General features: G+C 41.2%; 1 protein-coding gene across 5 annotated transcripts in view; it reads left to right on the forward strand.

Moving 5' to 3' along the window:
* The window catches only part of sptbn2 (spectrin, beta, non-erythrocytic 2), a 50,450-nt gene that overhangs the window by 12,183 nt on the left and 12,662 nt on the right, over positions 1-25,605 (forward strand). For 3 of the 5 annotated variants that reach the window (XM_085797832.1, XM_085797827.1, XM_085797828.1), the window contains exons 2-20: positions 97-284; positions 16,204-16,355; positions 16,624-16,797; positions 17,141-17,232; positions 17,356-17,436; positions 18,479-18,594; positions 19,261-19,373; positions 19,499-19,686; positions 19,810-19,927; positions 20,123-20,281; positions 20,383-20,685; positions 21,939-22,092; positions 22,205-22,599; positions 22,727-22,990; positions 23,077-23,288; positions 23,520-23,657; positions 23,772-23,991; positions 24,167-24,703; positions 25,387-25,589. In XM_085797832.1, the coding sequence (XP_085653958.1) occupies positions 128-284; positions 16,204-16,355; positions 16,624-16,797; positions 17,141-17,232; positions 17,356-17,436; positions 18,479-18,594; positions 19,261-19,373; positions 19,499-19,686; positions 19,810-19,927; positions 20,123-20,281; positions 20,383-20,685; positions 21,939-22,092; positions 22,205-22,599; positions 22,727-22,990; positions 23,077-23,288; positions 23,520-23,657; positions 23,772-23,991; positions 24,167-24,703; positions 25,387-25,589 (3,776 nt within the window). In that variant the 5' untranslated portion in view covers positions 97-127. Of the gene's footprint in view, positions 1-96; positions 285-5,241; positions 5,995-16,203; positions 16,356-16,623; positions 16,798-17,140; positions 17,233-17,355; positions 17,437-18,478; positions 18,595-19,260; positions 19,374-19,498; positions 19,687-19,809; positions 19,928-20,122; positions 20,282-20,382; positions 20,686-21,938; positions 22,093-22,204; positions 22,600-22,726; positions 22,991-23,076; positions 23,289-23,519; positions 23,658-23,771; positions 23,992-24,166; positions 24,704-25,386; positions 25,590-25,605 lie in introns of those variants that run through there. The other 2 variants (XM_085797830.1, XM_085797829.1) reach the window with 1 other exon arrangement.

Raw genomic sequence — 25,605 nt, forward strand, 5'->3', positions numbered from 1 at the left:
GAGCTTTTATGAAATTCCCTCTGACCTCTCTCTTTTCACTAACTTTGGATGTTTTTTTTTATTTTTGTTTTTTTTTTATCTCCGTCTGGATTGTAGGTTGAATGTGTTTTCCTCCAGCCTGGGCACCATGAGCACCATCTCGCCGACGGACTTTGACAGCTTGGAGATCCAGCAGCAGTATAATGACATCAACAACCGCTGGGATCTGGCAGCAGAAACTGACTGGGATAATGAGAACAGTTCAGCACGACTCTTTGAGCGCTCACGCATCAAGGCCCTCGCAGGTACGCTTCACCTCAGGCCTCACCTGCCTACATTAAGTTAACATGCACCCATAATATGTGTTTGCTGATGATAAACAATGAACTTTTCAAATGTGTAGTATTTTAGACTGGAGATATTTAGGTTTTGCCCAAGAGTTCCTGATATATTACCGGTAGGCCTGTAGGCCTGTATACCTGTACAATCCAATCCAATTACCTTTGGTTTTGGATAACACTAGAGAATTGTTGATTTAGCTCTATGGTGTTGATTCCCTTGAGGCTGTAGTTAGTGGTGTTGTTGTGTTGGATTAGACTGTGTGTTTCAAATGTAGCAGACTCACTTCAGTCTTTGGTCTCTTGACTGCATTTTCCCATGTTTTCAATAGGAATCCTAGTTTGTTGGATATACCACTGATTGAGAGCCCCTTTGAAACAACACAAAGTAATTTTGAAACTATTACCAAAACCTAAATGTAAAAAAATATATTATCTGGATATTATATTTTATTACTGTAAACTAAAAATTTAAACAGCTGTTATTTTACAGTTTTGTGAAAGTACAAATGCAAGCCCAGAAACATTCAGCTACTGACACGCACATGTTATGGACCATCAGAAATTCTGAATGCCTTTTTCGGTAGAAATGAAGGTCTTTGGCAGCACATTACACGATACAGCTGGTGTAGCATGAGCAGCACATTAGCATAGAGAATTAGTATACAGAATAGATGGTATTCACACCACTCAAGGAAAACAGTAGGGGTGGGGGAAAGAATTGATTCATGTAAGAATTGCAATTCTTATCCTCTACGATTCGGAATCGTTTCATAAACTTCAAAAATCGATTTTTTTATTAATGTTTCCTCTGTCTCTTTGCGCGCCCTCACAGGCTTCAGTATACAGCGCTGCAGCAAGCTAAGATAACCTACGCTCGTTAACTTACCGTATTCATAACCGATAACTGATAAGATTAAAATACTCTATTGAATGTCTGGGACTAGGCTTATGCCAATCAGCAAACCAACCCTCTATCGTCAATTGAGAGGACGATCCCGTTTTTTTTGTGTGCTTTTTTTCTTGTTATTATAAGACACACATACGCTGCTACAGCTGAGCAGCCACGTCTATTGTGCTCTGGATCAGCTGATCAGCGCCCAGATGCAGGTTAAATCTTCATATTTTGATCTCTTTTCATCCGAAGTGTAAATGTCAGGGACGTCATAGCCATCAATATCGACTCGTTCTCACCAGCGTTCATCTCGATTAGAGAACACATTAAACACACATGTTTATATTATGTTATGCTGCCTTACATTGTGTCAGAACCGCTTAGTGGAATTGACTTCGATTCAGGAAAAATTGCCTTGATCATTTTTTGTAATGGAATTATTCGAATTACTCGAGTAATCGTTTCAGGCCTAATCGGCACCCAAAAAATCGTAAAATAATCGAATTGGGAGAAAAGCATATAGTCCAAGCCCTAGAAAACAGTCCTTAAATGTAGTGAAAACACACAAAGAAAAAATGTCATCAGTAGAGAGAAATAATTCTCATGCAGCTTATGCTGATATATTAACTTCTTCTAAAACATTTGTGACAGGAGCATTTGACAAAATCACAGACTAACTGTAATCTGCAGAAATCTAATTATGCTCTGTAGACTGAGGAACAAACTTAATTCTTTTCTGTCCCAAAAGGCTCAATTCTCTCTTTGTAGGGCAAGACAGAAATACTTGCAAAAGGAGGACAAAGCCACGGCAGTACAGTCAATTCACCAAAGAGCAATAAGCATTGATGGAATGAGGTGGTGAGATTAGACTTTAGGACTAGGTGTGCTCAAAATGTTTTATCAATTTGGCTGATTCAGATGATGAAACTGTTTTGTTTTTTTTGAATTTTTTGGGGAAAAAATTATCTTATGTCCGAGTATTTTTTGACTATTCAAAAAAACAAAACAAAAACCCTTACATGAGAATTTGTACAGATTTTACCCAGACTAAGTTTATTTTCCTCTTGATGACAGAAGTTGTGTTTTGAATTATAATTATAATGCTAATCTCGATCACAGTTTTATTCCCTACCATACCTACACCTTGTGTGTATGCATTGTATTAATGCAACTACATTGAGTCGTCCTGGTTTCACATTCTGCTCTGATATGAAGGCAAAACAAGTTGCAGTATCATGGAAATCCCAGCAGAGGGGAGCAAGAGGCAAACAGGCACAGAGCCATACACTATACACGCACACCAAAAACCACATGCTCTGATAATCTTTGAGTAAGGCTGTAGTCAAAGTCTTTCTGAAAGATAAACCTAATTTCACTTACAAATATGGCCTGACACATTTCCTCATGCCAACAGAAAAAACCCCACCAAAAAAACTAGTATTCCCTGTGCTCTGCTCATATGCAATGTGTTGAATTTAAAGATAGCAAGTCATACTGTCATATCATATTAAGTAATGCAACAGAGGGGAGTTTAAACTATGTGCATAAGTAGAGAGTGTGTGAGTGCCCTCCCATGTAAATACCTGTGATACTATCTCTCTTTGACAAGTATAGGCTTGATGTGCACATTCTTTAACATGCTCTAGCAGCTATTTCCCCCCAGGCTCAGCTTCTGCCCATCTTTTTAAACTTATCCCAAAATGTTGGGACCTGCTACATTCTCTAAGCTACTGCTTTCTTACACATCTTCTTTCCCACGCACATCTCAATTACACTGTCTTAGCTTTTGCACCTGAAATATGATTGGCTAATTTCCTGGTTCACCCTTTTCACACTTGTCACAGTTTGTTGGAAACTTGGAGTCATTTTACTACTCGTGTGACCGTCGTGGTTGCCACTTGTTTCACTGCAGAGAGCCTTCACTGTGTTAAGATCATTCTCATTTGCATAAATAGCCTTTTATCCGCTCTTCTATACTGTGTAGGTTGCAGAGCAAACTATGCAAATAGGCCGTTTTTAAAGAAATGCCTTGCTTCACACTAACACAGTTAGACATATTCAGTAGTGGATGCTTCCAGAGACTTCCATAGTGTGAAAGAACAAAGCACTCCTCACTTAGAAAGCATATTTATGCCTTTATTAACACGGTTTTTATTATTATGTTATTTAATTCAGATATAATGACCTAAGAGACAGCACAGAAGTAAGAGTAATAGAATATAATATCTGTTTGCTCTGTGACATTTGGCCTCATTTGGAGACTGATATTAAGACTTGAGTAATTTTGGGACTCTAATGAGAAATCAACCGTACTTGCTCCAGGGGGATTCCCCTCAGATCAGCTATTTACTGCAAGCATTTTGAGTTTGGTCCAGCCCTCCAACCTCCCTCAGGTCCTGAGAAGGAGTTGTGCTGTAGGATGGATAAGATTTACGTGCTCAGCAATAGATCATGCCATTCTCGCTCTGGCAGCGCTTACTCCCCCAGCAGCTACTATCTTTTCCTCTTTCTTGTTTGGGTCCATTCAGCACACCAGACCATCATAAATTATCATTAATTCCAGTTTGCTAAATGTGAGTGTCTCCCACATCCCACTTTGGCAGACTTTCTCACGCTTTCGTTTTCATATTTTACAAGTTTCACCAAATGACTGTTGATCCTGTCCTGTATGTTTTTAATGAGATATCAAAATGACTCATTGGTTACAGTACATGGGGAGGAAACGGCCTTAACATAAAATGTTAAGATGCATATACCAGACACAGAAAACCAGCCGTCACATTTGCCTCTTATGGTAAGTGGCATTGGTTTGAGATATACCCAGTGGGATCTTAAATGGCCATTACTGTGGCTTACCTGTTCTCTGTTCCTCATTTCTCACTGCATGTGACCATAGCATAGCCTCTGTTCTTCAGAAGGAAGTGTGGTCTCTTTGGCTCTCATTAGTCCGGTCCCCCCTCCATAAACACCATAAACACAGAGCACCCGGGGCATTTGGGCCTCTAATGAGACCCATCCAGATGCTCCCAGCTCATCAGGACCAGCTCAGATCAAACACACAACCAGTCCATTTTACTACTGCCCCCTGACCAGACCAAAACACCATCCGCTTGTAAGAAAGGCTGTGACCTTAGTACTCTGTGTTTACAGTCTTGTGTAATTTTTGTACACATGGGCAGTTAGTACATCTGTAACTTTTGTGTTACTGTTACATTTTAGTGTTAATCAGCAGCTCTAAAAAAGCCCAGAACCCTCAATAAGTAACTCATCTTTCGAAATGTATTCAAATTTAAATAACTACTGCTTTAATTTTGGTGTTGCATTGTGCGGTATAGCCATGAATCTGAAGCATGTGCCTAAAGGCTGTAATTACTGTGTTGTTTTGACATGATGTTCCTTAGTTTAGTGATGGAGGAAAATAATTATTTTGCAACCCTTAAATTCCAGGTTAGCTCTAACTACAGGTCCATTTTCCTCCAGTGTTTGCAAACAGTCAGTTAATTTGACAGTGAAAAACAGCCATATTGGACAATTAAAAATAATCTTTATTTATTTTCCAAGGGGTCTTCAAAACCTAATTTATCACTTGTCCCTAATCTAGTGAAGTGGGAAACGTGTTATATAGAACAGTCATATAATACTTTCAGACATGTAACAAGTCATTTCCACCCCCACCCCTGCCTAACAATCTGCCTGGCAAACACACACACAAGTTCACACTTTGAAATCTTGTTGAGGCAGGAAAGAGCTTTTTGTGTTGCTGGGACTTTCTCAACTACTTCCTTCCTGTCTTAGCATTTTATCATAAGTCAGACCCCTTAACACAGGAGGGAAGATCTATTGATGTCTTAGAGAGTAGCAGGGGAAAAAAAGAAACCACACAGTGAGACAAGAGGATAAGGCGACAAAATCTGATGAGGACTTTCGTGAAGTACCTTCTTGGCAGGCCACACCCCGGTGCTCCCTGGTATTAAGGTGGAGTCAAATAATCCGCCTCAAGCTATGCTGTCCAGAGAACTCTAATGGTTTAGTCCACCTCTACACCTCCTCCCTCCTCATCTTTCCACCATGTTCTTCCTTTGTGCTCCTCCCTCCACACACACCTTATGCAAATGACACAATTTTCAGACAGCACAGCAGGCTTTGTTTACACAGCTATCCGACCACAGCCGGTTAGCCTGCTCTGCTGTGCTCTGCTACAGCAAGTGAAGTGTTCCTTTGCTTGAACCACGAGGGAGTGCAACCAAAGATTTTACTCTGCTCAGAGGGCACAAGCGTGGGGAAAGTCTTCTCAGGAGGAGGTGAAACAAGAGAACATTTTGTTCTTCACTTTTGTTTGAAATTATTTTTTGAAGACTCTCTCCCCCTTGCACTCACTGCTGTTTTCATTGAACAAGGTGGGACGTACAGTCGATGAAGAGAAGAACAGGAGGCAATATCTTCAAGCTTGTGTTTTGCCTTACTATGGTACAGCGCTGAGGGAATCTGAAAGAGAAGGACACACTAAGGCATTTTGGATAAACAAAACTTTTATCTTTTGGAAAAACCTCTAAAGGATTTTATACCTTTTTTTTTTTTAAAGTGAGAAATATTGTTTCGGCTGTGCTATGCACAAGAACTTCTATTCACTCTGTATCTGAGAGGAATATTTAGGAGAGAGATCCAGAAAAGAAGCCATGGAATGGGAGCACAGGGACAGAGAGCCCTGCTTGTCCCCAGCAGCATTTGTTAATCAGGTGCAATACTCTAACATCTTGGAAGGACGGTTTAAACAGCTGCAAGGTAAGATTCCCAAAGTCTCAGTTCCATTGTGAATTGTGACAACAATTGCGTTATAGATGTTTATCCCGTTTTGTTAGTTAAGTAATTTTACTTGAATGTACAGTAGTTCGAGTGACATCACGGGTTAGAGTCTCAAATTCTCTTGTGTATCTAATCGAAATGGTTGTTAATAAGTCATTGATAAGATTGTTAGGTGTTACTCCCACACCTTTCCTGTTGTCTGGTGAAACAGGAAATATTACCGTAAACAGAATTTGTCGTGTTGGCTTGTGCTCTAGTTGTAGTCCCATAGCAGGTACTTTCCATTCTGACTGAACCCCTACATCGCTCAGTGTTTTTCAGGTATTAGTGATTACCTGTGAGAGGTTGAAAACACTTATCAATATGGTAATATTTTAGAGTTTGATTTTGAGAGAGTTGAGGAGAGCTGTAGTAGACAAACTGTACACTTGAGCTCAGCTTTAAAGCAGGCAGTCACTCTGGCACCTGATCACTGAGCCACCTGTCCTTTCTTATCTTCTTACAATGCATGGCTCTGTCTCTGGCCAAAGCCTGTGAGTCCTTGCGCACAGAAATCACAGAGGTTGTGACATAGGACTTGGGAAATAATGTGGTAACTTTAGTGCTGACATGTACATGATCTATGATACAACAACTCCACTAAATCTAAAATAGCTCCTGCAGCATATGTGATTCACTTTCAGGAATCTTGCAACTCCCACAACCTACTAATGTGTTGATCTTGCTTTCTAAAATCAGCAGTAAGAATGGTAAAATGAAGAAAAACTGAAAAGAGAAAAAACCCTCTCCTATGATGTGTGGATTTTTGTTTGATTGCCATTGGTATCTTGCCAGAATGGTTTCATTATCACGCAGCCTGTTCCCTTGAGCTTTGCCGCCTTAATCACAGGCCATGATGTTATGTATTGTAGCAGAGTGTGTGTGCATTGAAACTGGCTTCACACTGTTTTGCTAGCTTCCGGTCCCTCCCTGGTTGCTGTCTTCAACTTAACTCGAGTCTATGCTCGCTGCATTTTTGACATTCTTGAAAAATATTTCTGTCTTAAACAATATATATATTCACTTCCTATATTAAGTAATTTCGTCATTACCTCTGAGGAAGTCTTTGTTCTTCCAAAAGGATGTATAGGTGTACGTCTCTGAATCGATGTCTAAATTCAAAATAGAAAAAAATTCAAACCCTCCACACTTACAGCACCATTCCTCTTGACTGCAGATAAGACCCACAGTATGGATAGCTTTTTTACTGCAGAGAAAATACTGTACAAGATTTTCAACATTTTCAGAGTGAACCATGAAACGTCATTCCCGATGATGCTACGGGTACATACCTACATGTCTTTTTCAACTTGTCAAGCAAGAAAGTTTAAACTCGCTGTTAAGTTTTTGTGGTCAATGACCAGTCACCGTATTTGTGGTGACAGAATTCATTCACACTTCCCTACAACAATAATATTGTGACAATAAGTGAAAAAGTTCATCCCAAAGCATTGTTTTTTAGTATACAAAGAGAGGGGAATTTTATTTTAATATGATTATATGTTCTTTGCTTATCTGTGCACGGATTTGCTGTGAATGAAGTTTGCTGTAAATATACTCACAAACGCACATACTCAGACACACAAACACATTTTGGCAACACCCACTTGTATTTCCAGTTTGACTGCCCTTCAGGCTTCGTCTTAATGTCACTCCCCACCTCCTTGTGTTAAATCATTCCAGACAACTGCTGGAATGATGAATCCCAAGATGAGCACATGCATAGTTGGGTGTCATTGTACCACCATTTCACACAGATGTATTGACAACATTATTTCTTTTTTTATGGTGGCGAGGAGGCCATGTAGCCCACATCCTCTCTGTCTAGTGGTGTGGCAAACCAGTTGACGACTCTGGAAGGGAAAGCATAGCTTCGCTCAAACTGTTCAGCAAAGAACTGCTGACCCAGACCCGGGACACTGTCAAGTGATAAAAAAGAGCACTTAGAGGAGAGCTTGAACCTGACCATCATGTCCTCTGAATCTGAAGCCCCTTCCATACTCCAGAGGCATATGAATCAGGTCAGGTCAGGTGTGCATTTCAGAGTTGCATCTCTAAACCTTTTTGCAGATGATGTGCTTCTCTTGGCTTCGTCATCTGTGACTGTGACCTTTAGCATGGTTTACAACTGAGTGTGAAGCAGCTTGGATAAGAAGCAGCAACTCCAATTGTGAGTTTTCTGCCAGAAAATGGTCCCCCTGTTTGGTGATGATCAGTCAGTGTAAAAATCGTGGGATAGTGCAATCGAACATATGGAAAAAATGAGCAGTTGCGAGCTTCAGAAATTAGTTAAGTCAGGAGAATATCATTCTGGACTCATCCAAGATGAGGGGTGAGGAGCTCAGACATCTAGAGGGAGCCAGTTGAGGTGATTTAGATCTGAAAAGATTCCCTCTTGAGTGTCTTTCCTTTGAGATTTTTTGGCTAAAGTGCTGAACAGATGTTGCATTAACTGAACCAGTGGTAAATAATATCTAACCAGTAAAGAATACACTGAGTCACTAAATAACTCTGGCCAAGGGAGATAGCATTAATTGGGGAAGGGTGGGGGTGGGGGAGGATTGTTTGTTAGTTTGTTTGTATTTTTTGGCCAACCCTAACATTATTCATTAACCCATACAAACAGCTAATTAAAAAAAAATCATATTACACGTTATGCAGTCGTGAAAACTGCCATGTGTCAAGTTCATAGTACCTTATACTTCCAGTTATTGAGCTCACTGTCAAGATAAACACATTTTAACTTTTCTTTGATGTGTCCCAGTTCATAGATAAACACAGTGTGAGTTAGATTAGAAAACAGGGTCATTGTTCAAACAGTCACTGTCCGGGCTACCTGCTGAGGTAACTGCTGTGGACTTTAGTGTGGACTGTCACTCATCAGGTTTGAGTTGTATGCCTTTGTTCAAATATATCTCAACACAACGAGTAGCTTATTTTTTGGTCTTCGTGAACTTTGAAAACCAACTGTTTTGTACATACACTTTATTTAGGGTTTTGAATTGATATTGGATGAGATCAGTGACACGTTAGGTCAAGTTTCAAGCCTAGCAGCACACTATGAATTGAATATTGTAACTTAATATTTACAACAGTCTTAGTGAAAGCTGTGATGCTAGTGGCCCCCAGCTGTAACTCAGAGTCACATTACCTGATGGTGAGGGTTTACCATATGTACACACATGTACAAATACACACACACTTCTTGTTTGTACAGTTCAACTAATATTGACTGTTTTCTGCTTGGAAAGACAACAAGAAAGTGTATTCTTAGAAGCTTTAGGACAATTATTGTCTTGTTGACATTTCACACCCATCTTGTGTCCAGATGTTGTGTCTGAGAGGTGCCTGTTTCTGTCTCCTTTTTCATGGGATTGGCCTTGGCCAGTCCTTTCCTCCCTTATCTACCCCATTATCTGCTGCAGCTGCAGATGACACAGAGAGGCATGACCTCTCAGTGTCATCACTGATCAGTGCCTTTACTACAGTAACTCCAGAGAGGGAAAGAGGACAGTGCTGTAAGAAAGGTCTTCATCTTATTCACCCTGTCACTTTTTGTCATTGTTCGAACAAACCTGTGAGAGTTAGGCATAATAGGCAAACACACTTTGTTTCTATACTCGTGGCCTCAAACTGTTAAAAGTGTAAAAATAACTCATACCACATGTGGCAAGGCAGCGGTTTTACCACAGCCCTGCTTTCAAAGTCATAAGCAAAGGAAGGGCAGTTCCGCTTTTACACAGAAAACTGTCAAAGCATGTGCATCTGCATGTGCCATTTTGCCTGTTTTGTTGTGCGCACACCCCTTACTACTGCCTAAAATTGCTGATTTCAAGGATGTAATAGTTATTGTAACCTTCATTTAAATCATGACACACAAAGATGAGCATGATGATATAGTTGAATTGAAAAAACAATGTTAGCCCTGTTGTGTTGCTCATCTTATCTGAAAGTCAGTGATACGCATGCACCTCTGACCCTCAAACAAAAGTCTTAGTGTGTGAGTGGCTCTTGGCGGTTACAGATATGGGAGCGGGAAACATTTTGGAGTCGAGCCATTCCTTATGCTCCAAAACTCACTGAAAGTAGCCTTTTCTCCTGTTGGTGAGACATTATTTACAAATACCGGCTCCTCCCCCACCTACTCTAACAGTTTACCCTCATTGTTTGCATTGCAGCCAGTGTTACACGTCACAGTTGACTTTCAGCACAAACCACTCACTGGTGTCAAAAAGAATTGTAACCCTGAACCACAAAGCTTCCAAGCTTTTTCTCTATACTGTTTTCAAGATGTAAAGGTATTCCCCTAATGAGTGCCTTTTAATGTATGCTTAAAGTCTACTCTGTAATTTCAAAGAGCAAAATAGTTGGAGGCCTTTGGTTGAGAAATGTAATCTTTGCATTTTTGGTTTCAGTTACAGGGTCCATGCTAACTGTAGGACGATGCACTGTCTGCTTGTTGCATTACAACTAATACAGGTTTACTCTATAAAAGGTTCTCAGCTAAAATCAGTTGTAAATATTTCTTCCATATCTGTTTGTTTTGTCTAACATATTGCCAAGCAGCACACATTAAATGTCAAAGACACTGTCTTTAGAGAAATGCATGCACCTTTCTAGTCACTTGCTTCATGTATACCACACTTGTTTCTTACTACCCACTTATTTTTTCTGGAAGTAACGCAAAGCAAATTCAACATTTGTTTGAAAAAAGTCAGATTCCCTCTGCTGAGTGCCTTTCTCTTTGCCCTTTGGCAGAATACCATAATCTTGTCTGTGAGGTAATGTCCAAGAGAAGGTCATTAAATCAGATTAAAGCAGACAGATTGATGGAAGTAGTTTAGTCATTCTTTCTGAGGACGGGCTGACCAGAGGCACTCATTACGCAAGTTCAGGGTGGGTAAGAGACAGAATGTCAAAAGTATATAGAGTCAAGGGCATGTTGGCCCAGCTAGAAGGGGAACCAGTAATGGCTAGGGAACGTGACACAAGATGACATTGTTAGCAGCTCTTGAAAATGGAAAAATAGCCCGTGCTGAAGCCGGACCTACCACTCTTTGCTCTTTATATCTCTTCTGAAAGCTTTGTACATATTTGAGAGGAAAGAAATAATTGAAATAGTCCAATGTTTGGACAGTATATGGTCAGAAAAATGAAAAATCGACTGAATGTGCGGTATTCATTGGATGCCATTGTGTGAAGTGCTTACCACGGTAAACTATTTATGGCTGGAGTCACTCCTTGTCCTCTGTGCTGAAGCGAAGCCACTGGGAGCCCAGAGTGCAGTGTCATGCAACACAGCAGAAGGATGCACGATCCATTGAGAAGACAGGGAGCAACATGGCACAATGTCTGTCGGGGCTCTTGTTCTCACACATGAAAACTTATCTTTGTTTCTGTGATGGGCAAACAGTTTGATCAGGAGCAGGGCAAGTCCAGTGTGCGCAAGGAGCAGCGGTGACATAATGTACCAGCCCAATGTCTGTTATGTATACAAATTAGCACACACAAATATTATTATCAATGAGGCGAGCTTAAATTTACAGGCCACTGAACCTGCAGTACAATTCAAGCACTGTAAACACTGTGACAAAGGGCACAATCTTCAATTAGTGATGATCAATAATCTGTGGAGTAGTAGAGAGCTGATTAAGCGATTAAATGGCTCTGTGTTGAGTCCTAGCTTCCACCCAACATGTGGCTGAGTCAGAGATTTTAAACATTCAGTTTATTTTTGTAATACAGTGGTGCCAGCAACTAAGAGAAAAAGCAGTCATGAGGAATACAGATTGGCGTCTTACTGGCTGAAGGACATAGCTATGCCTTGTCCACATCAATCTCACTGTGAGCTTGCAGGACACGCTCTGCTCAAACAAGATACTGCCCCAATTGCACTGTGCAAAGTCTGACATGTAATAAAGTCTGCATGATGCTGCTTCTTAAAAATGTAAAACAGGTGCAGTCTCAGGGTATCTTTCTCTTGAAAAATGACAGTGCACTTATCAGATCAAGATCGAAACATCAGCCAGCCACTCTTGCTTTCCTCCAATCAGTCTATACATTTTAGATATTGTTTCACTCATGTTCAGATAACCATATTAACACCTACTAGACACCCAGTGCACAACCAGGACTTTGGTGTAATGTTACAGGTTATACAGGCTTTATATTTATCTTAAACTGCACATGTGCTGTTGTGATGCTTGGCATGATGTACTGTAGATGTTTTCCTTCAGACGAGTGACGTTCATTGTTGGTGTTCTGTCGCTGTGTTATCATTAAACATGATCCGAGTCACGATGTGCCACAGAGACAGGATTAAGTCTGGCGGCATATTTGCTCAGATTACCTGCAGGTTATCACCATTATCAGCAGTGCCTGAGTTTGTTTGGGGGTCAAATACAAATTCAGCAACGAGCTAAACCTCAGTACCTTCAACAACAGAAGGGGCACTGGCTAAGCCTGGCGCCACTCTATTCTTTGCCCTGACATATACTTAAAGCTTACTGCCATAGACAAACATGTTCAAAATGACTGGACATGCCCAAATATGCTTTTGAAACGTTTGATGATGCCTCTAAACACTGGTCCTGTTCTACCTTTAGTAAACACCACAAGAAAACATGGTGCAGAAAATTCTAATCACTTGTTTTTCCAGTTAACACGCAAAGAGACTTTGCGTGTATGAGGTAGAGGATTGTTTGAATCTTAAATAAGAGGAATTTTAGCAACACAAACAATATCTATTTTATGTTGGATTACTGGCATGTATTAGTATATATGTCAGTTTTATCACATCGCACAGCTACTGGTTGTGGCACGGTGCATTTCCAGGGTGGGAGAGGTATTATTTGAAGCACGTGTGCTGTGAGACTGGTGTTTCCACACCAGCCGGTCATCTTAGACAGGTAAAATTATGCAAAATTTAGCCTAATAAATACTGAGCTTGCTCTCAACAGCTCATACAGTCCTTTCATACTCTTCTTTTAGAAAAACACTGTCAGACACAGCAGGTATTTTGCATGACATAAGACATTTTTCAGTTTAGCAGGGGCACTGGTCCTGGTCCTGGTTTGTTAAAAATAATCTAGCTTTAGTGGATAAAGAGCATTTCTACAGGTTGGTAAGAGACAATTAACTATTTAGACATGGATGTGTTTCATGCAGTAACAACACAACCCACAAATGTCATACAGTTGTTGGAAACGGTTGCACCAGTTTTGACCTTATCTGCCTTAACGGCAGATGATGACAGGTGTGCGTTTGCTTCCTGTAATTGGCACACATGTCTGTGTTTGTCTTCCTATTGTTCTTGTTCAGTAGCCTTATTATAAGGAGTGCATCACCAATAGGATCTCTGCCCACTGCCCCACTGCCTCCTCCTCAGTACTGGGTGCTGTCACAACATGACCAAGCTTCAGGAGGAATGTAGGCTCCTTTGCTCTACTCCACCTGCCACAGTAATCCACCTCTGTGGCTCACTGAATAGTTTCAAATCGCTTTGGGGGTCCTTTTTAATAATTCAATGAACTATTAGTGTGCCACATGAGAGAGACAGAGAAACCAAACAGGTTTATTCAGAGTTAGTAAGTAAAAGCTGAAAGAGGATGATAAAATGATATCCCCAAACAACCAGCACACCATACAACTATATCTCAACTAAAGCAGGGCTGTTGGAGTGGTACCAACTGTTATTTGCCTGGTGTCCTTGAGTTTAGGTAAACCAGAAAAAAACAGGAAAAAGACACATTCAGTGGGCAGGACAGCTGATAGCTGTGGTAGCAGGAAAGAGCTTGTTTCTGCCTCTGCACCAGCAATTTAAACGTGCCTGTAGGCCAAGACTATCACCTGCTTTGAATAAACTTATCTTTACAATATTTTTATTTAGTATTACATTGCTGAAATGGAAACTGAGTTATATAGATTTGAATACAAGAATGTACATTTCAGTTTCTGTGTTAGATGGTTCATCATTTGCACACACTTGAACATCATACTCCTCTTGAGACACAACCATCATAAAAACCAATTCCTATTTGATTTCAACTACCTACTGTTTTCCTCTATAATGCACCCCAATAGGCAACAACTAACAACTAACACAATCTTTTGTCCGCTGCAGTTTAGCAGAAAGTGTCATCAGGGGAAAAGCAGTTAAAGCAACAAAGGGTAATCTGTAGAGTACTGGCAATTTAATTTTTCGCATGGGCTTACAACAAACACTTCTTAGTAATGGTTTTTTGATGGTGTGACAGGCCTTGAGATGTTCATTTCAAGGCTGTGAGCTGGGCACAGAAAGCTCTGTGAAATGTTAGTCTCAACAGGAAAAACACGAGATAAGAAGAAGAAAGTTGTATCACACCATCTTGTTGGTGTAACATTCAATAAATAGCATAAGAATTTATATGTAAATCTGCTTAATTACACTGAGCAACACGGAAGGGAAATGTATTGAGTGAAGGTATTTTAATCATGTGTAAAACTTTACTGACAGTTTCTTTTATTTGAAAAATTAGTTAATTCCCGGAAGTTTTCTCTTACCATCAGTCTTATTTCAAAAGAGGATCTTTCTAGTAGTGCACAGTGAAGGAGGAAGCACCTTCAGATCAAGCGTTATGTCCTGGTGTATTACTCCACCAACGGCCAACTAAAAAAAGAACATATTTTGAAATAACACACAAGACCTCTAGGGTGGAGTGGTTGGTTCCTCAACATGCTGTTACTTTGGTCACCGCAAATTTCACACATGTTTGGATTCACTTAGTATTCATGTACAGTATTTATCAAAGCCTACCAAAACAGTATATCTCAGCATCCTAATGATCTAATTCTAAAAATCATTCATCTTACAGTACCTACCTTCAGTCTCCCACTGTTTTATGAACTGACCTGATATTTGGACCTTGCCTTAGGAGTTGAAGTCTCAGATTTGAATAGTGTTGCACTCAAAAGTTATTACTTTTCTGTTCTTTTCAAATTATGCTTCACTGGGTTTGACTTCAGTGTTGGAAGGCTACTACTGATGACATGTTCATATGACTGGTTATAGTATGTTGACACAGTTGACAGTTTTTGTAATTAGTGGAATTTGACCAGTCAAGGCCACTGTCTGTCACATCAATTGCATCTCTACGTTGAGTTTTATTGGTGCTACATCTAAACCACATATGATTTTGTTTTGTGGTTCATGTTGTTACACCTGTTTGTTTGATGTGCTCTGTGGAAAGGAGGTGTGTGGTGTATAACATCTGTGTCAGTTATAATGAAAGAGCATTTGTAACACATAAAAATATGTGTGATGAACACTTTTAACATCCATCTTTGTTGTTAATTACGGTGAGATTTCTTTGCAGTGATATATCAAGATATGAACTTTACCAATTAGTTGCTAAAGATGTGTTACTGCTGAAAATCCATTTATCCTCATCACCATTATATTCCAGTACGTAGGCTTTGTTTTGTTCAACTCATTAGTACAGAGCAGCTCCTCTGATCTCTTCTCTGTGTGCTTCAGGGTTGTTGTGCGTGGGCTTGTGTTGAGTGCAGTGCATTAAGTACAATGCTGGAAAAGTGTTTTCAAAAGGCAGGGAGACCTTGTGTCCTAGAAATGAGGTCACCTTGTTAGGTGGCGGAGCAGGATTAGCTTCTTACTCCCCTGGTCCATATGTCTGAGCTGCTGCTACAGCTTAATTTATTGTGATTCTTTTTTTAGCCCTGCTCTAATAAAGTAACAACAAAATGCTCACTAAATGTCTTGATACACAGTTTTGTGTAGTCATCTTTCTCTTTTAGACTCACTTCATTCGAGTAATTAGCAGTGCGTGCATGGGCAGAGCCATCAGTAAACTGTGTGGGTGTAAAGAGTGAAACCTTCTTAGTAAGCTGTCAATACAGTGATCCTGGAGACTTAATGGGGCAGCTTATGAACTGCTCCGGGTCTGGTGTTTTTTTTTTATTTACTCGTCTGTGGTCATTTGTGATTGAAAACGGTGGACGACGCTAGTGTTTGTTTAGAGCAAATGTAATTTCCTGGAAGTTTATTTCCGCGACAGGAATAACATTGAGGCCAGTGGCTTCTCGGTCAGTAGAGTCAGTTGTGTTCTCGGTGGATTGCAACTTTAACATGTCTCCCTCTCTTGTCATGTGCAGATGAGCGTGAAGCCGTACAGAAGAAGACCTTTACCAAATGGGTGAACTCTCACCTGGGCCGAGTGACCTGTCGCATCGGTGACTTATACACTGACCTGCGCGATGGCCGCATGCTAATCCGCCTTCTGGAAGTGCTCTCAGGAGAACAGCTGGTCAGTATCACACAGAAACGACCCCTCTCTGTCCCAGACCTGACCCAGGCCCTCAGTATGGCCTTCACCCTGCACCACAAGTCAGGAGGACAAAACATGTGCTTCATTTCTGCTTTCCCTTAATGTCATTTTTTCCCCCCCTTCCTGCTTCAACTAGTTTTTCTCTTTCTAAGTTCCTTTTATTCCTCATGTACGTTCTGTGTTGTGATTACTTTGCACAACAGTATCAACTTATTTCTTCTTTTCTGTTTGTCTTCTTTCCCCACAGCCAAAGCCCACGAAGGGCCGCATGCGTATCCACTGCCTGGAGAATGTCGACAAAGCCCTGCAGTTTCTCAAGGAGCAGAAAGTCCATCTAGAAAACATGGGCTCACATGACATTGTGGATGGGAATCACCGTCTCACCCTGGGTCTCATCTGGACCATCATCCTTCGCTTCCAGGTAATATTATACAACATTTGTATGAAGCTCTGCTCACCCCTCTCTCAGCCCAGCTGTGCAAAGCTTTTTCAAAAAGCTGTGTCTCTGCACGTAGCCTCGTCCATCCTCAGGCAATCTTACAAAATGGTGACAGAGTTTAATGTTGATGGGATATGATATGCAAAGTGATTCTTCATGTTGTTATTTTAGTCATGAACTGACTGTCATTATTCAGAATTTTTCCAGCCATTACTTAAATTGGTGTAATATAAAGGTACAGATGAGAACATGTATTTGAGAAAGTCTAATCACATCATTATATAAAGTATTCACAGTCTTAACTGAGTAAATGCTCTGCTGACAGATCCAGGACATCAGTGTGGAGACAGAAGACAACAAAGAGAAGAAATCAGCTAAAGATGCTCTGCTGCTTTGGTGCCAAATGAAAACTGCTGGGTAAGAACGGAGAAACAGTTAGTCACAATACAGTGCTGTTAATATGTTGAAGTAAACTTCATGGTTTTACTGAAAAGGCTGTTTTGAGTCAACAATTAATGTCTTGTCATTTCCCCTCTGCAGATACCCCAATGTCAACATTCACAACTTCACCACCAGCTGGCGAGATGGTCTGGCGTTTAATGCCATCGTGCACAAACACAGGTCACTGACTTCTTCATGTGCTTATTGTCACCTGCTAAATTGTGAAGAGGGATGAATCTGGGTCCTTTTTAGAAAGGGCTTCACATTCAAAGAGAGGATCTTATCTCGCCAAGGCAAACTGTGTTCACTATCTTCAACTCCCCTTTTGTCTTTCTTTACCTAATGAGGAGCACCTGTCACAGTACCATCACACTTCTCTGGGGTGTTTTTTATCCCGTTTTCTATTTAGGTCTCCTCCTACTCCTCCCATCCTTCCAACAGTCTGCAGTATGGCTAAAAGGATGAAAATAAAATAGGGACTAAGATGACCTAGATCACAGAAATAATAACCCACTTATTTTCTATGAAAAGCAATGCTTGGTAACTCACTTGCACACCCTGCTGGTAATAGTGCCATGAATAGCTTGTGTCAAAAATTAATCTGTGAATTGAAACCAAAAGTAACCTGAATTCAGGGTCAAATAAAACAGAACACTGTTCAGTGAATGCCAAAGATGATACTTGATACATGAATGCTAATATTGCTTTCTCAGAGTTTCATGAACCATGAGCTATTCATGTAAACCATGACTGTGCCATTTACATGGACAGGCCCCTATTCAAACGAAGGTGCAACCCACAGCAGTCAATTACAATATGCAAAGAGGTTTTTTCACCTTGCCGACAATGTCATTTTATGGATTGTATAGTGCACATAAACAAAAGCCTCCCAGACCAGATTTATACCTGTTCCATACCCCAGTAAGCTTAATATGAAAACACAGGTTTAGCCAAGAAAAGGCAATAATTGGCTGTAGCAGCTTGCTTAATCCACAGATGATAAATCTGTTTAGCATGCAGACGACTTTACCTAATTCCAGTGGATTATTTTATGCATCCTGGTCTGAAAACTGAGACATTTATTGGAATGGATGGCAAAATATATTTTTAATATGCTACAAGGACGTGATGGTGTATGAAGGATATTACTGTTTGTTTTCACCCTGCTCTCCTCTGCAGTCTGTACTTATCAAATTCATAATTGTTCCCCCGGCCTCTGCAGACCTGACGTGATTGAGTTTGACAACTTGAAGAGATCCAATGCTCACTACAATCTCCAGAATGCCTTCAATGTGGCAGAGAAAGAACTGGGGCTTACTAAGCTGCTGGACCCAGAAGGTGAGTGTGTGTAAAACCCCCATTAAAAACATGAAGCACTTCTGTAAGTCTCACTGATGGCCTGACACTGTCCACTAAGGCACTAAGCTGATGTCCGAAACAGACTGATGGGTGTTGGACTATGGAGGATTACTGGAATTAATTATAGCTTAGACATCAGTACATCACAGCAGCTACTCTGACAGCACAAAAACCATGTCCAGTTATAATAGTTTGGCACATTTTTGCTCCTCATTCAGAATATTGTCAAGTCAAGTAAAATTTTATTTGTAGAGCACATGACCGAAAATGACCGAAGTCGTCAAAGTGCTGTACAGGTAGAAAGGTAAAACAATATAGAAAGGAATACAACACAATTATACAAACATGCATGCATACATTCATATGCATGCATACATTTGGACATAACAAAAGCAAAAAGCAAGAAGGGCTCTGCCTCAGCCTGAGTTGAATGCCATGTCGAATAAATGGGTCCTCAGAGAAGACTTAAACACCTCCAGGGTCTGGGCTGATCTTATGTGAAAGGGCAGGCTATTCCAGAGCCTGTGGGAATCAAACTTCACTGTGCTGTTTCTGCATGCAGAATATTATGATAAAATAATGTTAAAAAATGTTAAATAATGGGAGAGGAATTCAGGTGCAGTGAGATTATCCTCTTTCTTTCAGATGTTAATGTTGATCAACCTGATGAAAAGTCCATCATTACCTATGTTGCGACTTACTACCATTACTTCTCCAAGATGAAAGCCCTGGCAGTGGAGGGTAAAAGAATTGGCAAGGTAGGCTCTGTGTGTGTGTGTGTGTGTGTGTGTGTGTGTGTGTGTGTGTGTGTGTGTGTGTGTATTTGTGTGAGCAAAACGTGCAATATTTGCTGCCTGGACTCACAGACCTGTCTTGGTTGCAGGTGCTGGACTATGCCATCGAGGCTGACCAGCTGATAGAGAAGTATGAGACCCTGGCCTCAGAGCTGCTGCAGTGGATTGAGCAGACCATAGTGACGCTCAATGATAGGCAGCTAGCTAACTCACTGAGTGCTGTGCAGAACCAGCTCCAGGCTTTCAACTCTTACCGGACTGTGGAGAAACCCCCCAAGTGAGTAACGGTTTACAGTTTCATGATAATAATGTGATCCAAATACCGGTACATGTTAACCATTAGGATACACAGTGTGAAGCTATAAAGTATGTTAAGCACAGGTGATGTCCGTGTCCACAGGTTTACAGAGAAAGGAAACTTGGAAGTTCTCCTCTTTACCATCCAGAGCAAAATGCGGGCAAACAACCAGAAAGTCTACATGCCTAGAGAGGGCAAACTCATCTCAGACATCAATAAGGTATAAGTACAAGTACAGTCTTATCATGAGATGTCAAACCATATGTCAATAAGTGAAACAAGAAGCTTGTTGCATGCTTTTGGGGCAATAGTTCATGTTCACACAAAGTTGTTTTGTTTTTTTGTGACAAAAAGTATTTGTTTAATAGCTGATGGATGTAACAAGCTACCTGTTGTGTTATCATTGGTGTTATAGGCATGGGAGCGACTAGAAAAGGCAGAGCACGAGCGTGAGCTGGCACTGAGAAACGAGCTGATTCGCCAGGAGAAGTTGGAGATGCTCGCCGCTCGTTTTGACCGCAAAGCCGCCATGCGTGAGACGTGGCTTAGTGAGAACCAGAGGCTGGTGTCGCAGGTAGAAAACAGACCCATGTGTGGGCTTCTGATGCATTTCTATTTCTGTTACAATACATTAATAGTTTTGTTGTGATACACTGAATTTGCTCTGTTAATTAGGACAACTTTGGAACTGACTTGGGAGCAGTGGAAGCTGCCACCCGTAAACACGAGGCAATCGAGACAGACATTGGAGCATACTGGGAGCGTGTGGCTGCTGTGGAGAGTGTTGCCAAAGAGCTTGAAGCAGAGGGATACCATGATGTACGACGTATACTTGCACGCAGGGACAATGTGCTTCGACTCTGGGAATACCTGAAAGAGCTTCTGGTTGCGCGCAGGGAGCGGCTGAATGCCCATCGTGACCTTCAGAGGCTGTTTCAGGAGATGCGTTACATCATGGACTGGATGGCAGAGGAGAAGGTAAAGACCCACTAAACAAAATGTATCCTGAAACTAATTTAACAGTGCTATTTTAACACTCCAGTGGTTCAACACTCCTCACATGTGTTGAACTACTGTGTTCAGTCTTACACTCTCCTGGCCTGGTTTTTAATTAACAAAAAAGGAATTTCCTAATCCATTCAATTAAGTTAGTTGTTGTTCACATATGCTCGCGACAGCTTTAGTATCTGCCCGTTACAGCAGTAATTAGCTTTTTATAGGCCTAACCACAGGAAAGCCAGTAATGACGTGCTTTCCTGAGATTGACTGAGGAGTATGTGCCTTTCTCCTTAAGTGGTTAAATCTGGTGACCTTGTTCTCACATGCTGTGATATTAAGTCACTTGAATTCACCCAGTCTAGTATTGCCTGTCTAACTGGTTTAATTTGCCCTTTCATTGTGCCAGTACATGCATTGTCAGGTGTGTTGTAAATAATTGGTTTGACCTTAAGTGTGGCAAAAATCATGAATTGCTGTTGATTCATGAGTCAGTTTAAAAAGAAGCATGTACTGTATACCTTTCTCCACTGCTGCAGACAATGTTACTGCACAGCACCATGGGCCACCCACTCAGTTTGAACAAATATAGCAGGACCCTTAACTTCCCCTGCTCCAAAATCAATATTTCAGGTTTTCTTTACATCTCTCAAACGAGAGAGCGCTATATGTGTGTTAAATGTAGCTGCAGATAACTTTGTTTGAAATACACCACAAATGTCAGCGCTTGTTTGTCTGGGTTGGAGTTGATAAGGACATTCATCTTTTTTTTTTCTCTCTCATGTGATTTTCAGTAGTAGCTGGTATCACTCTGATAATGTCTGGGTGATTCAGATGCCTATTGCCACATAATTAGAATTCTTGTACACAGTTTATTATCTATTTTTTTGTAACACAATGTCGTCCTCCCATTTAATGGCCTACTCTAATGGCTTAGAAAAGCTGAATCTTCCCTGCTGTCATTTGAGGATGATTCTGGTTTAGGTTAATGGTTTGAAGCTATTACTAGTTTTTGGTTATTTGAAATGTCACCAGATATAAGCCATATGACACAGAATGGTTCAAACTTTACAAATATTAAATATAACATTTTTCCAGGTAGGTTATTCACTGCTTTATGTTGATAGATATGAGATCTAACCAAGTTTCCTACCTTGTACAGGCTTTTACAGACACACTTTTTAAAAATTAACTGACCAAATATTTAACTGGACTGTGTCTTTTGCTTATTTCAGGGACGTCTGCAGTCTCAGGATAGTGGCAAACATTTGCATGATGTCTTGGACCTGCTTCAAAAACATAATTTGGTAGAAGCTGACATTTCAGGTCAGGCAGAAAGGATCAAGGGAGTGCAGGGAGCTGCAAAGCGCTTCACTTCTTACGAACAGGGTGAGTTTTCAAACATGTTATGACTCATTCTCTGTAGACTATGCAGCTTTAGTCTGGTTTATTTGTGCATAATATCTATGTTTACTCATTTCCTGCCTTTTCTGATTGGCAGCCTACAAACCATGTGAACCAGGACTAGTTGGTGAGAAGGTTGACCTTCTGGGTCAAGCCTATGAGGAGCTTGGTCAGCTTGCAGGACAGCGCAGAGTCCGCCTAGAGGATTCTCGTCGTCTCTGGCAGTTCCTGTGGGATCTCGGAGAGGAGGCAGCCTGGATCCGAGAACAGGAGCAGATCCTGGCTAGTGGAGATTGTGGACGTGACCTCACGTCTGCTCTTCATCTGCTTAGTAAACATGAGGCTTTCAGGGATGAGATGGCAGCCCGCTATGGCCCCCTAAGTAACAGCATTGCTGCTGGAGAAGATTTGGTTAATGAGGGACACTTTGGAGCTCCAGAAGTCACAGAGAGGATTCAAGACGTCCGTGGGCAATGGGCACATCTTGAGGAGGTGGGTGGTAATCATGACTCTTTGTATTTGTTAGGGTGGTGATCAAAGTATTAAGCTACTATCTCTTCTTTATTTTTTCTGTTATATATTTCAGTTTATGTCATTTTCTTGTTCTTTCAATTTCCAGACAACTAAACTGAGAGAGCAGAATCTTAAGGAAGCCGTGGCCCTGCATCAGTTCCAAACAGATGCCAATGACATGGAGGGCTGGATCACGGAGACTCTTAGACAGGTGTCCAGTCAGGAGGTGGGCCACGATGAGTTCTCCACCCAAACTCTTGCTCGCAAGCAAAGGGAAATAGAGGAGGAGATCCAGAGTCACCGCCCCCTCATTGACTCCCTGCATGAACAGGTCCAAACACTCCCACCGGCCTATATACAATATCCTCAGGTATGTGCATCTGTGGTTTTCACACTTTTTCAATGACAATTTTACATTTTTTAGAGTGTTGAATAATGGTGTACTGCTAACTGTAGGTGGATGGCCGCCTACCTGCTATTGAGCAGAACTATGAAGAACTGGAGTCACTGTCGGCAGCTCGGCGCCAGGCTTTGGAGGGCGCCCTGGCCCTCTATCGCATGTTCAGTGAAGCTGGTGCCTGCCAGCTTTGGGTTGAAGAAAAAGAGCAGTGGTTAGATGGCATGGAGATCCCGACCAAACTGGAAGACTTGGAGGTGGTGCAGCAGAGGTCAGTCTGGGAGGAAGGGAAGGGAGGAAGATGAATGGAGATTACAATCAGAGGATATATGTTGATGGCTCAATGTATATCCCCTCAGACTCAACCCTCTGTGCATCATCTGTACCCTCTAATCTTTTCCTTGAATTCTGTTAAATGTCAATGATTTCTGATAATAAGCTATTTTAAATTGTATACCTGTAAGAAAGAGTAAATTGATGTCTCTTTACTTCATGACTATAGATTTGAGACTCTTGAACCTGAGATGAACAACCTTGGCACTCGAGTCACAGATGTGAACCAGGTGGCAGTGCAGTTGCTGGACTCTGACAACTGCAGCAGAGACGAAATCCACCAGACACGAGACCAACTGAACAACAGGTCAGAGCATGAAATATAACGCCAAGTTAAATCCACTATTTAGCAAGGAAATATATTTGTACTCAATGAGCGCAATGTTTTTAAACTAAATACTGCATTTTGAATGTTCCCTAGATGGAGAGATTTTGAAGAACTGGCAGTTCAAAAGAAACAAGCCCTAGAGTCTGCTCTTAATATCCAGAACTACCACTTGGAGTGTAATGAGATCCAAACTTGGATGAAGGAAAAGACCAAGGTGATTGAATCTACTCAGGGTCTGGGCAATGACCTGGCCGGAGTGATGGCTCTGCAACGCAAACTCACTGGCATGGAGAGGGACCTGGAGGCCATTCAGGTATGTTTGGGTTACATGCAGTGACTTCTGGGTGAGGGAAGGGAGCAGGAAAGTAATGCAGTAATTAATCTAAAAATAAGGTACATTCATTGTAGGAACATTTCAGATTTTATGCTGAGGGACCTTCTCATCATTTCTGAATTGAAACAATTTTTTGTGTGTGGGGGGGTTTCAGGGAAAATTGGATGACCTGAGAAATGAGGCAGAGAAGCTGGCCGAGGAACATCCAGACCAGGCAGGAGAGATCCACGGACGTCTGGCAGAGATTCAAGAAGTCTGGGAAGAGTTGAACGCCACCATGAAGCGACGTGAAGAGTCACTGGGTGAAGCCAGCAAGCTGCAGGGCTTCCTTAGGGATCTGGATGATTTCCAGTCCTGGTTGTCTCGCACTCAGACAGCTGTGGCCTCGGAGGACATTCCCACTTCTCTGCCTGAGGCCGAGAGTTTGCTAGCTCAGCATGAGAGTATCAAAAATGAGGTGGATAACTACAAGGAGGACTATGAGAAGATGCGGGCCGTTGGTGAGGAGGTGACCCAAGGTCAGACAGATGCCCAGCATATGTTCCTAGCCCAGAGGCTCCAGGCGCTGGATACTGGCTGGCATGAGTTGCGTCGCATGTGGGAGAACCGCCACAGTCTTTTGGCCCAGGCCTTTGATTTCCAGACTTTCTTGAGAGACGCCAAGCAGGCAGAAGCTTTCCTGAACAGCCAGGTAAAGAAAAACATTATGTAACTCAATGAAACAAGGATAGATGTGTTGGATCGAAATTTCAATCTTAGTTAGATTTTTTCACCACACTGTCTACACTCTTGCCCCTCCCATTTGTTTTTTTTTTTTTTTACATAAATAAATAATAATAAAATGTGCATGGTTGCATAACAAAATCATCAATCATAATGCAATAATCACAAATAATTGAAATGAACTAGTAAAAGTTTGAACTTAGCTTTGCTGAATTAAAACCCAATACCCACAAGAGTTTTAATGCAGTACAAACATCTTGTCTGGGTAATCAGAAATATGTTTGCCCCAATGTTTTAAATGAATGTTAACCCCTATAGGTTATTTATTTTTTATTTATTATGATTGGCAACGTTTTTGTGGTTTTATGTACATTGGTGTCAAGTTAATTCACACAGCTGGCACAGAGGAAAGAAGTGGAGATTCTAGCTCTGTAGGGTGTAGGCCGCTATCCTCGTCTTATTTTAATATCATAATTGATATCAAAATGAATGAAAAAAAAGAGAGAAATAGTTGTAGTTGTATATCAGTGTATTAGTGAAAGTAAGCAAGCAGGCTGCAAAACATCAAAGGAAAATCATTGGAATTAGTTAATTGCATGTAAGACATGTTATTAAAAGTTTAATTGAAGCATTCCTTTTCTCTTTGTGTAGGAGTATGTGCTGTCCCACACAGAGATGCCTACCAGTCTTCAGGGAGCAGAGGAGGCCATTAAGAAGCATGAGGATTTCCTCACCACCACGGAGGCCAGTGAGGAGAAGATAACTGGTGTGGTGGAGGCTGGACGGCGCCTCATTAACGACTCTAATGCAAACGCTGACAAGATCCAGGAGAAAGTTGATTCCATCCAGGAAAGGTCAGAGCAAAAGTAC

The sequence above is a fragment of the Trachurus japonicus genome, chromosome 14, assembly GCF_045865225.1.
Source record: "Trachurus japonicus isolate A0001 chromosome 14, Traja_1.0".
Classification (NCBI taxonomy): Eukaryota; Metazoa; Chordata; class Actinopteri; order Carangiformes; family Carangidae; genus Trachurus; species Trachurus japonicus.